The sequence below is a fragment of the Bos mutus genome, chromosome 18 (assembly GCF_027580195.1).
Source record: "Bos mutus isolate GX-2022 chromosome 18, NWIPB_WYAK_1.1, whole genome shotgun sequence".
In the NCBI taxonomy this organism is placed as follows: domain Eukaryota; kingdom Metazoa; phylum Chordata; class Mammalia; order Artiodactyla; family Bovidae; genus Bos; species Bos mutus.
In genome coordinates, this window is record NC_091634.1 from 1,233,598 (window position 1) to 1,251,974 (window position 18,377).

Consider the following 18,377-nt stretch of genomic DNA (forward strand, 5'->3'; position numbering starts at 1 on the left):
GTGACTTTAACCTTGAGAACTCGGATAATGTTAAAATGCAGTAAAATAGGAATGGCATGAGTTTTGAGTATTTTCACTTGGCCTGCGTAAAGGAAGACATACAGGCCTGAGTTGTGCAACCTCTTCATTCCAAAGAAATGTCTGGCACTGACTTGCCCAACTCCTGGGAGATAACCTTGAAGCACTTGACATATTTGGCTCAATAAGAGTGTCTTTGTTTACCTGGGGCCTTGTGCTGGGCTGAGAAGTTTATGTTAATACTGTACTGGGATACTGGGAGGCTTAGGCTCTAAATACCAGTTTGACATTTGGAGAAGCTAGAGAGTAACAGGTCAGTCACACAGGTGCCCCTTGTCTGTGTGACAGACACTCAGAAAACCTGGACAACACCTAGGCTTGCATGGCGTTCCCTGTTAGCAATACTAGATGTGCATTGCCATATGTCGACGTCAGACTGAAGTGGAGTGGCAGGGGGCAACTGGAAGCTGGCAATGTGATCTCTCTTGGACTCTGTTCTATTGTGCCATCTTTCTTGGCTGATTTTTATCTGTATCCTTCACTGTAATAAGCCATAGGCCTTAATTAAACAGCTTCCATGAGTTCCGTGAGTCCTATGGAATCTGAGGGTGGTCTTGGGCATTCCAGAACATAATTCTGTTTTTAAAGAGCTTTCTTAAGGATAATTGATGTAAAACATTTTAGCAGTGCAGGCTTTGATAAAATTTTTCCAATGCTTATACTTCTCAAGCCAAAAGTTTTCTCATGCCATTTGAGAGTTGTCCCCCTTTTAACTATAAAATACAAACGTGAAAATCCTTTCTGGAATAGATATTTTTCACACATAACAAAAATGAGAAGGGCCCTGTTTGATGCCCAGTGAACCAATTTGCAATTTTCCACCATTACTGATAATTTCTTGGGTATTGTTCATTCATATTCTCACATTATGGGTCATTTTCACATAGAACACCTAGCCTTGTCCTGTCTCAAAAGACTTATGTTAGTACTTATTTTCACAAAATCAAAAGAAACCTGGAAAGGATTTTAGTCACTTTTATAAAAAAGCCATTACACTGTATGAATGGAGGTTCTTCCATAAAACTGAAGTGGTGAATCAGAACTTTGAGAAAGAAGGGTATACTCCTGCTTTATGGCATCTCAGTTGATGAAACATTTTCTAGGAAAGCTGTGCTTCAGAATGGCAGGAGCAACCTGTAATTTACGTTACTAAATCGTATTCCGTTGTAGGAAAGGAGTTGTAATGAATAAGCTCAAAGTTGATGGTTTCAGACAGCATCTGTTTCATTATTTCATTGTTCTGGAGTCAGAAATCTTAAGTCACTTTCACAGGAGTGAAGTCAAGGTGTTGGTAGGGGCATGGTCTCTATAGAGGCTCTAGTGATCAGAAACGCCATCCTTGCCTTTTCCAAATTCCAGAGCTGCATTCCTTGTGTTTGTTGACTCAAGACCACTTCTTTCATCTTCAAAGAGCAGCAGTGCAGCATTTCAGTCATCAGATCACCTTCCTCTGCAGAGTATGTCTCCCTCTGCTTGTCTTTTATGAGAAGACCTGTGAGTACACCCCCAGGGCAAACATGAACTTCAGGCCAATCTCATCTCAAAATCCCTAATGGCACTGGCAAAGTCTCTGACCATGTAAGGTAACAGTTAACGAGGTTCAGGGATGAGGACCCAGTTGTCTCTGGGGATATTAATCAGCCTGCCACTTTGGGTCTGAGTCTTTTAAAAATGTGTTTATTTTAAAGTATATTCATTGCAGTCATGATGCAAAACATTCAGTTCCGTTGTTCAGTCATGTCCGACTCTTTGCGACCCCATGAACCACAGCACACCAGGCCTTCCTGTCCATCACCAACTGCCGGAGTCCACCCAAACCCATGTCCATCGAGTCGATGATACCATCCAACCATCTCATCCTCTGTCGTGCCCTTCTCCTCCTGCCCTCAATCTTTCCCAGCATCAGGGTCTTTCCCAATGAGTCAGCTCTTCGCATCAGGTGGCCATAGTATTGGAGTTTCAGCTTCAACATCAGTCCTTCCAATAAACACCCAGGGCTGATCTCCTTCAGAATGGACTGGTTGGATCTCCTTGCAGTCCAAGGGACTCTCAAGAGTCTTCTCCAACACCACAGTTCAAAAGCATCAATTCTTCGGCGCTTAGCTTTCTTCACAGTCCAACTCTCACATCCATACATGACCACTGGAAAAACCATAGCCTTGACTAGACGGACCTTTGTTGGCAAAGTAATGTCTGTGCTTTTTAATATGCTGTCTAACTGCTAAGTCACTTCAGTCGTGTCCGACTCTTTGCGACCCCGTAGACGGCAGCCCATCAGGCTCCCCCATCCTTGGGATTCTCCAGGCAAGAACACTGGAGTGGGTTGCCATTTCCTTCTCCAATGCATGAAAGTGAAAAGTGAATAGGAAGCCGCTCAGTCATGTCTGACTCTTCGCGATCCCATGGACTGCAGCCTACCAGGCTCCCCTGTCCATGGAATTTTCCAGGCAAGAGTACTGGAGTGGGGTGCCAAATATGCTGTCTAGGTTGGTCATAACTTTCCTTCCAAGGAGTAAGCGTCTTTTAATTTCATTGCTGCCATAAACATTACTTGTTGTTGAATAATTACCTTTAATCTCTAAGTATGACCTTTTAAATTTTTTTCCAAAATGTTGACATTATTGAGTCCTGTACCTAATTGGGATCTGCCACATTCTCAATTTCATGTTCTTAAGTTCTCAGAATTTTAGAATGCTGGATGCCCTGTGTTTGATCTCTTGCTATGTTTGCTGGCCCCTCCTTTTTCTGTCTTTCGCATAGGACTGACCTCCTTCAGGTGCCACATCAGTGGAGCAGTAAGGACCCTGGGTGCGTGATGGTGTGGACATCACTACATAGGTGGCAGGAGGTGCTTAAAAGTACGTGATGTTGTTGAGAGGTTGCTAGCAAAGTTGTGATGACAGAGCTGGGTGCCTGTCCTGTGTCCATCATTGACTGATGCTTTGACCACTGGACACAAATCATTTTTTCCCCATTTTTCTTCTTGTTGCTACACTCTAGTGACGCCTGCGCAGCCTTCACTGCTCACATGTGCTGTTTCCTTGCTCCCTTTACGGTGTTTCACTTTTGACCTCCATGTTAGATGTTATGAAGTCTGTACATATCCTTACAGTCCTTGAAGCGAGGCATTGCTCTTGAGAATCGGGTGTGTCTACATCCGTCAGCAATGCTCAGCACAGCGCTCACTAGTCACCAGTAGCCACATGCGTGTTGAGAACCGTTTGGTGAGAACCGACTTGGTGGCCAGCCCACGTCCATCTTTGTCCTTCATTTTTCTTTTTTTTTTCCCGGACACCACATAACTTGTAGGATCTTAGTTCCCTGACTAGAGACTGAACCTACACCCACAACAGTGAAAGCTTGGCGTCCTAATCACCTAATCACTGGACCAGCAGGGACACCCTGCTCCCACCCAGCCTCATTTGTGGTTTGTAGAGAAAGGCTCCAGTTTCCTAGACATTCCCTGGTTGCAAAGAGCAGTCTTAAGCAGTTCCTAAGCAGAGATTCTAAGAGTCCAGAAAAAAGGAAAAGCAGTCAAGTAAAAAAAGTTATGACACATTGAACAATAAGTCAGTGATAAAGCAATCAGAGGAAGTCTACTGCTTCCCAAAGGGATGTAAACAATAATCTAATGCATGTCCTTGTGGTGTTTTGCAGAAAGAAACCTGTACCCAGGTTGAGGATGATGACTACATGCTGATCACAAGCACACTGGCCTGAGCTTTCCTGGAACCAGAAGGTTGCTGATGAAGATTCCTGAAGCATTGCCTTGTTAACTTAAAGCCAACCAATCAGAAGGAAGTAGGTGAGTGCAAACAGGTTCAGTTCAGTAACACACTAGACTGTTTAAAATATCTGCTAGCTGCACCTTTGCAGTTTCAACGTTCTCCCTTGTAACTGTACAGCCACTTCAGACCCAAACAGTCTTGGCTTCGCAAGTACCCTTGACTTCCCTGGTGGTCCAGTGGTTAAGAATCTGGCTGCCAATGAAGGGGACACAGGTTTGCTCCTTGCTCCAGGAAGATTGCAACTAAACACATAAGCTTCAGGGCAACTAAACACATAAGCCACCACTGCTGAGCCCATGCCCTAGAGCTCACGCTCTTCAAGAGAGCCACTGCAGTGAGAAGCCTGCACTCCACAGCTGGAATAGCCCCCACTTTCCACACCTGGAGAAAGCCCGCACAGAGCAATGAAGACTCAGCGAAGCCATCAATCAATAAACAGAAGCACTGTTGATTGTTGCCAGCTCCAATTTTAATTCTTGGCAAATAACTTATGGAACCAACTCGGGCCTTTATTTTTTGCCATTATAAGCTTTCTCCATTTTTCAGTTCAAGGTCAAACAATTTAAGTGCTTCTGGCATCTCTGTCTCCTGGGCTGCTGTCCTAACAAGCCCTCAATAAATGCTTGTTGACGTCAATTAGGTCTTCATTTCTGAAATTTTGGTTAATGCTCAGTACATAAAAGTATTATGTAATTGACTATGTTGTCATTAATTCTTACTGTCCATTGCCTTTAACCTGAATGATAGCCTCATGAAGGCTTTAGTCTTTGACTCTGTGGCCCTTGATGTGTGCCATGCAGCCAAAATAGTACTTGTAATGGGACAAATAATTAATATCTGTTTTTTTTTTCAAGAGGGAGTAAATATGATGCTATAGATACTTTGTTTTTAAGTATTCTGGAAAAGCTATTTGCTCTGTTGTCATAGCCCTTCAAGGTGTACTTAAAAATTTTTTTAATACATTAATAATAGATCACATGTTACAAAACTATAATCACAGGTTAGCAGAGTTTCCTAGGTAACTGTGAGCTCTGCTTCATTCCCTCACTTCTCAAAAGTTATTGTGTCTAGGTACCTCGCTGAGATCTAAACATTCACATGGTGAAAAGTGATTTTGACCACTAACTGAGTAATTAAATAATGATTGGTTTCAGCAGTTATAACACTTCACGAATATTTTCAACTCTTCTTGCATTTTTTACTGCACTTGCTGGTGAAATTATATTGTCCCCAGCCAGGAAAGAGGATCTTGTAATCCAGTCCTTTATCTCAGGCTTCAGTTGCCCCCTTTGGAATAAACTAGGACTGAGACTATACAGTCACTGTCTGGGGAGAAAATAGCATGCAGGAAGTCACTTTTCAAACAGGTAGATCTTAGCTGCTGGAAAAGTACTGAAGACACATCAAAATGTGAAGTAAGAAATATGTGTCGATTGGACAGTGTCACTTGGTTTACATTTCTTCCGAGGCTACCAGAGACACAGCACGTGGCCTGCTTGCTTCTGGTTACCCCTCACCCCTCCTCTGTCTTGCTTGCTATGGCTCTGTCTTACTCTCTGCTTCCTTGACCATGGCCAAACACAGTGACACTCATACATCTAAAGCATGAATCTAAAGCTGCAGCATACAGGTGTTGGTAGAGCAATAAGATACAGTTTGTTAGATGCACTTTGTGTCTGAGTGACAACCTGGTATCGTGTCCCATTTGCGTTTTAGGTTGGGGAGACATGGGAAATACTGTGTCTGGGTCCCTCTCTCTCTCTCTCTCTCTCTCTTTTTTTTGACTGCCTCCGGTCTTAGTAGTGGCATGTGGACTTCGTTGACCATGGACTTCGTTGCCCCTCCGTGTGTGGAGTCTTCCAGGACCAAGAATCCAACCCCAGTTTCCCCTGCACTGCAAGGCAGATTCTTTACCACTGGGCCACCAGGGAAGTCCCAATATCTGGGTTCCTCCCTCTGATCAGTACAGACTACATTCCACGGAAATCTATGTGTGTCCCCTTTAAGTAGTGTGTTCCAAGGAAATCTGGGTGCGTCCCCTTTAAGAAGGGTGAACCCCACCAGTATTCTGAGCCTTAGGGAACTGCTTCCTGGTTACCCAGAGAGTGAGGCTGAATTTTCCGACTTCGGTAGCACCGCCCCTTGCAGCGCCCTAGAGCGATGTTAACTACATTACCCGGAATGCAAGGCGCGGTGCGTCTGGGTCACTGGGTCAACTGAAAGCGCAGGACTGAGGCACTTCCGTTGTGAGGACGGCGTCCGGGCGGGTCTTCCGGCGGGATCTGGGAGTCGCTGGGGAAGTTTGGGTCTTAAAGGTCACCGGATAAAGATGCTGTGCCCGCTGCTCTGAGGAGGGTCTGCGGCTCTGCGTGGCGCCATCTGGCCTGACTCTGACTTGGGTCGGGGACAGCGCCGCCCTGCCCGGGCCCCACCGCCCTCAGACTCTGCCGGGACGGCCGTGCTGACAGATCTGCTTCAGGTAAGCGCTGCCCTCTCCGGGCCCTCAGCCAAGTCTTAGCATTCTGCGGCACTTTTGTTCTTACCTGTGTTCTCTTACTAGTGTCCTGTGTGTGTGTGTGTATTTTTTTCCCCCAAACCTCTGTTTTTCTAATTTTGAAAAAACTGCGTGGGAGAAAAAAATTGCTGAGACCTTCCACCTGCAGTTGAAAACGCAGCTGTTATTAATAGCCATTCACTGGTCAAGTCGAGAAACGAGATACAAGTAGGACCCAAAAGCCGTGTGTGGAGGTCCTTCCAAAACAATTACCCTGTCTCCCAAATGTTATGGTGTTGTCTGATGCTTCAGGTGAGCATCTCTTTACTTTCTTGATAGTTTTGCCAGCTGTGTGGAAAATATTCGACGACTGTAGTTTCCCTTTGCTCAGTTTTAAAACTTGTGACTGAAATCATATATGTATTATATGTTTTTCTTCACTTACATAAGATGGTGTGACTTTTCCCATTTTTTTCATAGCTATCCGCTAATTTTTCATTTTTTGTAACTTTGCATAGTGAGTGAGTAAAATGTCTCTAAATCCTGCTATTGAAGGCTTTTTTTCTCTTTCTCTCTCGGCTTTCTGTATTTATAATCATTGCTATTCCAGCCATACCTTCCATGTGTTCTGTTGTGTATAAAGGACATGTTAGTGTGTATTTAAATGAATGTTTCCACTTTTTGATCTTTTGCTCCATGTTATTAATTTTAGCTTAATTCTTTGAATGAGATGATTGTACTTATTAATGGATCCTGTAGTTGTATTTTCATACACTCTCATGCATTACGTAAAGTTAACAGTTTTACAGTATACAGCCACTTGGAGGTTTTCTGCTTTTTTTGGTGATTGTACTCTGCTAGTAATACTTATTTTACTATTAAGTCATCGTCCTCTGATGATATTGAAAGAGAAAATTATTAACATATCTTGTTAAAATATTTGTTTTCAGGGAGACTAAATTAATCATTGTGATGATAGAATGTTATAATGCTTGGAATTCCTATCAAGATGTTTAGAACTCAAGAAGATATTTCCATGTTTATATAATGAAGGTGGAATAAAGGTCAGGTCCTATAGGTTTTTTTCTCTGTTTTGGGTTTGAAGAGTCATCAGTGATGTCCAGTTATCTCAAGCTGTTGGAGGCCAAGCAGTTTTAGATTCTACCAACAACCCCTTTATCACAGACTAATTTTCTGGTCTCATTTTTTTCTTGTAACTCTGTATTAGTCTGTTTGAAAGTCTTGAATTCTATTATATAATGTTCTAATAATTTTAGATCAGAACTTAGTGTATAGCAATTTTTTTAAAAACAATTTTTAAGATTACCAAAGTAAAATTGGAAAAGGAATCATAAACTGTTCAGAAGTTAGGTCAAACTGCAGTAATCTATGAAAAATGTTTTATTGGCAAGGGAGAAAATAGAAGGCAGTCAAATGGAGGTGTCAGAAACATATACTTTATTTTGATATATTAATATATTAATACCTGGCTTACGGCTGTAATAGGGGCTTCCCCGGTGGCTCAGCAATGAAGAATCTGCCTGCAATCTAGGAGACGCAGGCTTGATCTCTGAGTAGGGAAGGCCCCTAAGGAGGGCATGGCAGCTGACTCCAGTATTCTTGGCTGGAGAATCCCACGGACAGAGGAGCCTGGAGGGCTAGAGCCCATTGGGTCACAAAGAGTCAGACACGACTGTAGTGACTGAGCACACATACACAGAGCTGTAACAGTCGTATATGAGCTTTCACCAGCATTTCATCTGCAACCCGATACCTCATTCCTCTGGATTATTGAGCTCCAGTCTACTAGACTGATGGATACTACTCAGGCACATCAGACATGACTGATAGGCTTTGCACTTGTTTGTCCCACTCTTGGAAAACCTTTTCTCAAGATATCCACATGACTTTATTGCATAACTCCATAGCTTATCTTTTACATGCTTTCGTTTTCACTTGAGTATTTGTCTTTGCCTTAAATGTTAAATGGTTCACTCGTTAATCATCTTTTTTGTCTGTGTAGCTGGTGGAAATTAAAGTTACATTGCCCTGCTTTTTCCACATTCAGCAGAACCACTTATGGACTGTTCACTGGTGAGTGTCAGGGGTCCTAGAAGTGTTTTGCTGCTATTCTTCCTGGACTTGGTGGCTGGAAACTTCAGAAACCCTCAGCCCAGGTTTACAAGTCCAGGTCAGAGATAACCTGAAGAGATTCCCATTTTGGGCAGCCACTGGACTGAGATGTGAAAAGTTGTCTTAAGTTCACGGGGAAGTCCATACAGATGCTTGAGCATGCAGTTGAGGTGGATGTGTTTTAGAATTTGTATGTCTCTGTTAATGTCTGGTAAAAACAGAGCGCAAGGGGACCAGAGTTAGGGTAGACTGGTAGTATGCGAAGATGGGTTTCTGTTCTGAGAATGATAGTGGAAATGGAAATTTTGGAATAGAGAGGAAAAGTGATGTGACTTTGGTTTTAAGAGGCTGCCTCTGGCTGCAGAGTGCACAACCACTTCGGGGAGAGGAAGACAAGGAGATAATCAAAGGACTATCTTAATTTTCCAGATTTGCATTGGTTATAGCTGGATCAAAGTGGTGGATGTGAAGGTAGGAGAAATATTTGGTTTTTAAGTAGAGGCTGACCAGATTTACCAATGTGGAGGGGTCACATGCCTCCAAAGTCTTTTTATTTGCATCTGGAAGAGTGGAAGTGTCATCAGTTGATTTGGGAAAGTGAGTGGTTTTCAGTAAGAATATTAGGAATTGAGTTTCAGCCCTGTTGAGCCTCAGATGTTCCAGTGACTTCCAACTGTAGGAGACAAGTGGACGGCTGAACATGTAGATCTAGAGTGCTGGGGAGGCTTTGGGATGCCATTAGGGGACGGAGGAGGAGACGGGGTACTGTCACAAGACAGACAAGAGGAGTGGTCATCAGCAAGAAGGGAAGGGGAAGTCCAGATAGTAGGTCAGGTTTCTTTGGGGGAATGGCTTTGAAATTGATGCAGAAGGAAAGCAGAAATGGAGATGAAGTGATAGCAAAGTCAGGCTGGTGCATATTCCCCCTCCTGTGACTCACCAGGCTTTTGTGGTGGGACTTGGAAAGTTTGTGACAGGATGTCAGATGAGTTTACTGAAGATGTGTTAAGCAGGTATGTTCATGTAACATCATTTTAAATGGGTGTTGTATGAACAAAGATATTAACTGTTGAAAAGACATAATGTGCAGGATGGAAGTGTAACTGGACCAGGGGTGTCTAGATATGCGTGTTGTGACTGAGGATAAAGTCAGGACCAAGGGCTGGTGGGGAAACCTTCAGAACAGGGCTGGGGAGCTCCCAGTGAAGAGTTGGGATATACTGGGAACCTGTTACATTGACAAGGATTTTCTGTTGCCATGTGCAGAAGGGTATATGTGGAGACAGGAGATATGCCAACTTTGTGGTCCAGGTGGTGATGATGGGGGTCAGATGTCTGAGGTGGTCCACTGAGTGATATGCATGTGGGGAAGGTGTCTGAACTAGTTGACCCAGGGCCCTGTTAATAGGGAGGGTGGGTTCAAGTTGCTGGTGTCTGGAGTGGATCACCCTGGGGACTGTCAGGCTGTTGTCTTGCTAGAGAGGGAAGGGGTCCTGCATGCCAGGCCCACAGCCTAGAAGTCATCTGTCTTTAGACCTGTGTGTTGTTGCTGGGGGTTGGAGTTGGTGTTCAAGGAAGCACTTCTCTCTGAATCAGGGACCTGGGGAGGATGATGACCCCAGAGTATGGACTGGGTTTAGGGTACTTACGGGGTCCTGGGGAGAGAGGCTGCTTATGCACACATTGTCCCCATCATCCCAGGGTCCTGTGACCTTTGAGGACGTGGCTGTGTACTTTTCACAAGAGGAATGGAGGCTCATTGATGAGGTCCAGAGACTCCTGTACCACGATGTTATGCTAGAGAACTTCGCACTGGTTGCATCCTTGGGTAAGGCCCTCACCCCTGTCCTGGCATTCTGACCAGATTTCTGCCTTTCCCCTTTCTCCAAAGGCAAGTCTGTTTGTCTTAACAGCTGGACAGTGGGCACCTCTCTCTCAATGCTTACAAGTAGCTCCCATGCCAGCTATTCTGAAATTTTCTCAGTGAAGCTATTATAGGTCAGATGATTTGAATCAGCTCAGTGAGTTCCATTCCTCTCAACCACTGCCTGCTAAGTTGATTCTGTAAGACCTCTGCACCTCTGTGCTCCAGAGTCTTTTCCCTTCCAGCTGACATTTCCTGGGGCTCACTATTCCAGGAATTGTTGGGATCCAACGTGGTCCCTATTTAGGAAGTACTCTTGGCTGTTTCTGTGAAACCATCATAGAAGATTCTTTGTACTATTATTTTGGACTCCTGGGCCAGTACTGACCACTCACCCGTCCTTTCTTTCTCTTAGCACTTGCATCTTCTAGGTCCCATGTTATTGTCCAGTTGGAGTTGAGTGGAGAATCTTTGTTATATAGGACCCAAAGTGGACGTGACTCTAGTGACAGGAAGAAGGGCTCAAAATGGGTCTGGCCCTGGTGATTGGCAGCACAGGGAGGAAATGATATGGCTAGGTTCAAATCAGATTTGAAGCCTCCCCTGGCCCCAACACTGTTTGCAGTCCACGACCAGTGGCTGATTATCTCATTTCTGTTTCTCCTCAGTTCCTGACAGATTCCTTCTGTGATTTCTACTCTAGCTTCCAACCCAGGATTATCTCTCACATCTCTGTCTTCCACTCCTCATTATTCTTCAGCATCCTCACTCTCATGCTTTCCATTTTTCACCTATGCTAATGTGTCACGAGGCCTGCATCTAGCATTGAAATAGTCCTGAACACCAGCTGTTCAGTGACAATCAGAATATCCTGGGCCTGGACATAGCTTTCCACATAGCACACATGTGTCACCAGCAGCCAAGGCCCTGGCAAAAACTGCTCCTGTAGGAGTGTATTGTCTGGTTGTGGCTCTTCTGTGCACTACCTCCCATCTTTGTATGTTTGCCTGGTGAATCTTCACTGTTCCGTGACCTGCAGAGGCCCAGTACGGCAGACTGGGGCTTTCCGGTCCTGCCCACAGTGCGTTTTTCCTGTTGGGTTTATTCTTTCTGTGTCAGATATAAGTTTGTGATGGGGTTTCCTCTTTTTACATTTTTCTCCATGAAGTTCACTACCAGGTTTTTTTTTTCTTTCTTTTTTAAATTTCAGGGTGTTGGCATACAGCAGAGGATGAACAGACACCTTCTGAGCAGAATGTTTCTGTAGAAGTGCCACAGAGAAATACCAAAAAGACAGACCTGTCCAGCCAGAAGGTCTGTCCCTGGGACATGGGTAACCTGGCCTTAGAAGGTGGTTTGTGTGGACCCGAGGTCCTGCGAACAAACCCTGGCCAGACACTGTGTGGGACAGATGTGAAATCCCACCAGCACGGTGGAGAGACGCTCATGAGAAGAGATTTGGGTAAGGCCTTAATGAGGAGCTGCACAGTCCATGCATTGGAGAAGGCTTTTAAGTGCCAGGAGGCGAGGAAGGGTTCCCCTGGTACCTCTGACCATGCCCAGCACCAGGTTAAACCGCAAATGATGGAGTTTGTAGCAGAGTCTCACAATGGAGAAAAGCGCTTCAAGTGCGATGACTGTGGGAAACTCTTCTACCGGAAGTCCAGGCTTGCTCAGCACCATCGAGTCCACACCGGAGAGAAGCCGTATGAATGCAGCGAATGTGGGAAAGTCTTCAGATGCAGCTCCAGCCTTGCTATACATAGAAGGATTCACACAGGGGAAAGGCCTTACGAGTGTAGAGAGTGTGGGAAGTTCTTTAGGCAACACTCCCAGCTTGTTGTGCACCAGAGAATTCACACTGGAGCCAGACCATATGAGTGCAGTGAATGTGGGAAAACATTTAGTACTAAAACCAAACTTGATCAGCACTGGAGAGTGCACACCAGAGAGAGGCCTTATGAATGTGGAGAATGTGGGAGAACTTATAACTGTAAACGCATGCTTGATCAACACCAGAGAGTCCACACAGGAGAGTGGCCTTATGAATGCAGTGAGTGTGGGAAAGCCTTTAGGTACTTCTCCAGCCTTTTTATGCATAGAAGAATTCACAGTGGGGAAAGGCCTTATGAGTGTAGTGAATGTGGGAAGTCATTTAGGCAAAAGGCCCACCTTCAAGGCCACCAGAGAATTCACAGTGGAGCAAAGACTTTTGAATGCAGTGAATGTGGGAGATGTTTTAGCCAAAAGTCTGTTCTTACTAAACACCAGAGAGTCCACACTGAAGAAAGACCTTATATGTGTAGTGAATGTGGGAAATGCTTTAGGGATAGAACTAGTCTCATTAAGCACCTGAATTTACACTGGAGAAAAGCTACCTAAATGCACTGAATGTGGAGAAGTCTTAAGCACCTGAAAAGAAAATTTCACACCACAGAAAGGCCTCACAAGTACAGTAGTGTGGAAACGTGTGAGTGTGTGTGTGAGTGTGTGTGTGTGTGTGTGAGTGTGTGTGTGTGTGTGTGTGTGTGGAAACGTGTGTGTGTGTGTGTGTGTATGTGTGTGTGTGAGTGTGTGTGTGTGTGTGGGAGTGTGTGTGTGGGAGTGTGTGTGTGGGAGTGTGTGTGTGTGTGTGAGTGTGTGTGTGTGTGTGGTCAAAAGTCTACTCCGAGCACCAGAACCATCGTAGCCCAGGTAGAGCCAAGAGTACAGAGCGTGTAGGAAAGTTTCCACTGAAGGTCTAACCTCATCTGTCACCACAAAGTTCATAGTTGAGAAAGGCCTTCAAACTAGAGGGAGAGACAGCAAATGAGCTGTGTTCTTAGTGAATACATCTTACTGAACAGGCTCCGTAAGGGAATCATCACCTGGAAGTTGAATGCCATCCATCTGCACAGCCCTAGTATGGAGATGGCCTGTGGGTACCTGGTTCATTGGAAGCTTCTCAGAAGCTCAGGTCTACTTCCTAACCTGTGCAGCAGCCTTGCCAGACTTCTGGTCATTGTGAGTTTCTTCTGCCAAGTGACAGATCCTCTTTTGGGCGTCAGTCCCCTCAGTGTCATCAGGGTAGGTAGACCTTTGTGCTCTCCTGTCCCCTGAAGGAAAGCACGTGTAACCTGAGCACTTGGGTGGTGTCATGCTCTTAGATCCTATCAACTGCCTAGGAAAGGAACTAAGCAGCTTTGACCTTGCACATGCACTCTGGGTTCTGATGGCTGCTGACAGAGGTTTACTTTCTTTGGCATTGAGTCATGTCATACTTATGACAGATGTTTCTATCTTCAAGTCACCCTGCTTGACAACTGCTTTTTTCTAAGCAATTCTCTTTTCTTTTAATAAATAAAAACTTTTTTAAGCCACTGCATTTGTGTGTGTTCCTATCTTTGTATTCCTCACTGAGAATAGTATCATGACAGAATAGTGTTCACTCTAGTTTGGGTCTACTTTGCATTGTTGTCCAAAGCCTTCTGGGGTGGACTGCAGGGTTCCTTGAGACTAATGTTGAGACCTGGGTGAGAATTTTAGGTGTGTCCTGAAGTTATCCTGAGATGAAGACAAGTGAAAGCCACCAGTGATTTTTTGGAGCAGCATAAACTGTTCTCTTTCTCACATGGGATGTCATATCCTGTCCCCAGTATAGTTCAAGGGAAGAAGTTCTGTAGGTGGAGCAGAGTCATGTGCCATAATATCCACAATGTGGTAGGCTGGTGTTGCTGAGTGTTAGGTTATAAACATTAGCAGGGAATCATACTTCATACTGAAACCATCAGGGCATTAAAAGGGAGTAAGAGATTAGAAAACAGGTATGAAAGGGTCTTTTCTAAAGCTGCATCCAAGAATGTGAATTTGGCTGTTTATAATCAGGGTTTTGCAGAAATTTTTCAGAACTACAGAGCTGTTTCTCTCCTCCAGAGGTCCCAGTCTGTCAAAGTGATTAAAGGTTTTAGCATCCCATAGTATCTGCAGATTGTGAAGGTGAAAGTTGCTTAGTTGTATCCAACTGTTTGCAGCCCCATGGACTATACAGTCCATGAAATTCTCCAGGCTAGAATACTGGAGTAGATAGCTGTTCCCTTCTCCAGAGGATCTGTCGAACCCAGGTCTGCATTGCAGGCAGATTCTTCCACCAGCTGAGCCACAAGGGAAGCCTTGTTAACGCAGAGCCATTTCTGCACATTCAAGATACTGGGGAAGGCAAGTGAAAATCCTGCAGTCCAGTCATGTGATTTTTTAGGACCCAGGCAGAGTTCCTGGATAGCGCAAGTGGTAACACCTTTCATTGTTCACCAATCTTCATTGCTACTGCAAGGGAGACAGGGAGACAATGAAGATTGTCTCCCTCACATGAGACAAGGAGACGTGATGATGTTAATGTGTGGTTGCCAGAGTGGTACTCAAAAGGAGAATCAGAATCAGTTTCAGGGATTTCCCTAGCAGTCAGGACTCTGCTGTCTCACCTCCAGGAGCCTGAGTTTGATCCCTGGACAGAGAACTAAGACCTGCAAGCCACCCATCTGTGGAAAAAAAAAAAAACTCAGATTTTTATGTGGTGCCAATTTCTATTAGAATTGTGCTGTTTAGTTGGTGTGCATTGAAATGGAAATCCCTACAATATACACCTAGGTAAGTGTTGATATGTGTAAACCCACAAAACTATCATCGTTATTACAAACACCCATCACTCCCATATGCACCTTCTAACATCCATTTTAGAAGTCCCAGGCAACTAGTATTGATTTGCTTTTTTCCTATGTAATTTCTAGACAATATCATTGGGGTCTTAATGTTTACTTTTATATCTTTTTAATTTTCTTTTTAAACTTTACATAATTGTATTAGTTTTGCCAAATATCAAAATGAATCCACCACAGGTATACACGTGTTCCCCATCCTGAACCCTCCTCCCTCCTCCCTCCCCATACCATCCCTCTGGGTCATCCCAGTGCACTAGCCCCAAGCATCCAGTATCGTGCATCGAACCTGGACTGGCATCTCGTTTCATACATGATATTTTCCATGTTTCAATGCCATTCTCCCAAATCTTCCCACCCTCTCCCTCTCCCACAGAGTCCATAAGACTGTTCTATACATCAGTGTCTCTTTTGCTGTCTCGTACACAGGGTTATTGTTACCATCTTTCTAAATTCCATATATATGCGTTAGTATACTGTATTGGTGTTTTTCCTTCTGGCTTACTTCACTCTGTATAATAGGCTCCAGTTTCATCCACCTCATTAGAACTGATTCAAATGTATTCTTTTTAATGGCTGAGTAATACTCCATTGTGTATATGTACCACTGCTTTCTTATCCATTCATCTGCTGATGGACGTCTAGGTTGCTTCCATGTCCTGGCTATTATAAACAGTGCTGCGATGAACATTGGGGTACACATGTCTCTTTCCCTTCTGGTTTCCTCAGTGTGTATGCCCAGCAGTGGGATTGCTGGATCATAAGGCAGTTCTATTTCCAGTTTTTTAAGGAATCTCCACACTGTTCTCCATAGTGGCTGTACTAGTTTGCATTCCCACCAACAGTGTAAGAGAGTTCCCTTTTCTCCACACCCTCTCCAGCATTTATTATTTGTAGACTTTTGGATTGCAGCCATTCTGACTGGTGTGAAATGGTACCTCATAGTGGTTTTGATCTTTTTTCATGATGCATAATTGCTTGGAGAATGATTTGCTGTTACGAGTAATTCTTTTTTTCCGAAAAATACACTATTTGGATATACCACCTACTGATTGTTTACCTGTCTTTTTTTTTTTTTTTTTTAATGTATTTTGTTGTTCCTGGTGTTAAATGAGGCACACAGTATATTTAGTTGCACCATGGGACCTGTTAGATGCATCACGGGGAGTCTAGTTCCCTTACCAGGGTTTGATCTTGGGCTCCCTACACTGGGAGTGTGGCTTCTTAGCTACTAGACACCAGGGAAGTCCCTCCATTAATCTTTAAAAGGGTGGGATTTTGGTTATTATAGATAAACTTAACATGAAGATACACATAAAATTATATGACCATGTGGTTTCATACTCTAAAGTCAATGATTATACCCTATTGCCATCCCATCGATATCGGAGCATTCCAGTTTTCTTGTATTTATCACTAGTAGTTGGTTGGTATGGCCAGTATTTTGAGTATTACCTCGTCGAAAAGGGCTTCCCTGGTGGCTCAGATGGTAAAGCGTCTGTCCGCAATGCGGGAGACCCAGGTTCGATCCCTGGGTTGGGAAGATCCCCTGGAGAAGGAAATGGCAACCCACTCTAGTATTCTTGCCTGGAAAATCCCATGGACAGAGAAGCCTGGTAAGCTACAGTCCATGAGGTTGCAGACTCGGACATGACTGAGCGACTTCACTTTCACTTTCATTAAAAAGTTTAGAGGTCGACTTCCCTGGTGGTCTGGTGGTTGAGTCAGCTTACCAGTGTATGGAACATGAGTTTGATCCCTCGCCTGGGAAGATTATTCATGTGGGGCAACTAAATCCAGTGCACCACTGCTACTGAGGCTCGCATGCTCTAGGGCCCACGTGATGCAACTACTGAGCATGTTTGCTGCAACTATTGAAGCCCACGCACCTAGAGCCCGTCCTCTGCAACATGAGAAACCCTTACAGCTCAATCAAGAGTGGCCCCTCCTCTCTGAAACTAGAGAAAGACTGTGCAGCAGTGAAGACCCAGTGAAGCCAAAAATAAAATGTAGCTGTATCTCACTATGCTGATTGCAGTTCCCGAATGATTCTTTCTTACATTCATTTGCCAGGTATGTGTCTATGATATAATGTGAGTCTTTAATTAGTAACTGAGAAAGCAAAAATCTGTTGGAACTTTTCTTCAGTGACTTTGCTGGATGGAATAAATATTTGTGCTCACAATATTATTTACCTAGTCCTCATTGTTAACACAGTTTTCATTACTTTATGTCTAGACATGTATTAAAAAATATACCCACCCCACTTTTGATGGTCATTTCAATTTCCCTATTATGAGCACTCCAATTGTGGGCAATTTCGTGTTATGAATATTAAGTTTTTACTGCAACAGAGGTGGAAGAAACCAAATGCTGACATACAAAGGGTTGCAGGGGAGGAAGTTCACAATGCAGCCAAGCCAGGAGACAGTCTCATATCTACCTTCCTGGAGGCCAGGTGCTTGTGATATTTAGGGGACAAAGAGACAGCGTGCTTTTAGGTGTGGGGACAGGCGATCAGTTAGCAAAAAGGTGAGGTAATTGGTGTGTGCATTACGTTTCTTTGCAGATACAAAAATGGTTTCCCCGAATGGGACACCATCACTGGCTCTGCTGTTTTCTGAGGGAACCAGAAAAACATGGTCCACCGGCTTCTTGTCGCCCCACATCCTTCCTCTGTATTGTTCACCATGACCGTGTCTGGAGTCTTTTCTCTTGACTCTGACCTAATAGAATGCAACTCATAAACTGAGTCTAAAACTTTAGCCTACATCCACTGGAAGAGCAATAACACCATGTCTATCAGATCCCAGCTATGCATGGATGAGATAGATAGCATCACCCGCTCAGTGGACATGAATTTGGGCAACTCCGGGAGATAGTGGAGAACAGAGGAGCCTGGCATGCTGCAGTCCATGTGGTCACAAAAAGTTACAACAGCATAAGTGGATGCACCTTATATCTGGGTGATAAGCTGGTATCATGGACCCACTTGGTTTTCTTGGTTTGGAAGCACCTGAAATATTATGTCTGGGCCACCTCTCTGTGATCAGCTAAGACCACGTTCCATGGAAATTTCGGTTCATCCTCTTTAGGAAGCGTGAAACCTCACCCCGGTCCTCAGAGCTTCAGGACTCTCTTACTCAGCCAGCCTGGTGCTGAGGCGGGACGTTTACCGCATGTGCGGAGCTTCGCCCCTTGCCAATTCCACAGGACACGAAAATAAGGAACGCTTTCCTCGGCGTCTCTGGACCAATGACGGCTCGGGACAGAGGCACTTCCGTTCTAGCGGACGGGGTGTGGGCGGGCCTTCCGGGATCTACAGGCGA

The 18,377-nt window shown here is 44.4% G+C and overlaps 1 protein-coding gene across 4 annotated transcripts; it reads left to right on the top strand.

Moving 5' to 3' along the window:
- The first annotated feature begins 2,779 nt into the window (after nt 1–2,779).
- On the top strand, nt 2,780–13,721 carry LOC102266423 (zinc finger protein 773-like). Of its 4 annotated transcripts, XM_070387061.1 has the most exons (5): nt 2,780–2,936; nt 3,736–6,345; nt 8,384–8,454; nt 10,195–10,321; nt 11,568–13,721. In XM_070387061.1, the coding sequence occupies exons 3-5, from the start codon at nt 8,440–8,442 to the stop codon at nt 12,737–12,739; spliced, it is 1,314 nt and encodes a 437-aa protein (XP_070243162.1). In that variant the 5' UTR covers nt 2,780–2,936; nt 3,736–6,345; nt 8,384–8,439; the 3' UTR covers nt 12,740–13,721. The 4 variants fall into 4 exon arrangements, with proteins under 4 accessions (XP_070243162.1, XP_070243165.1, XP_070243163.1 ...); XM_070387062.1 differs by lacking the exons at nt 2,780–2,936; nt 3,736–6,345 and adding an exon at nt 6,357–6,672; XM_070387064.1 differs by lacking the exons at nt 8,384–8,454; nt 10,195–10,321 and having other exon boundaries at nt 2,789–2,936.
- Nucleotides 13,722–18,377: the final 4,656 nt, after the last annotated feature.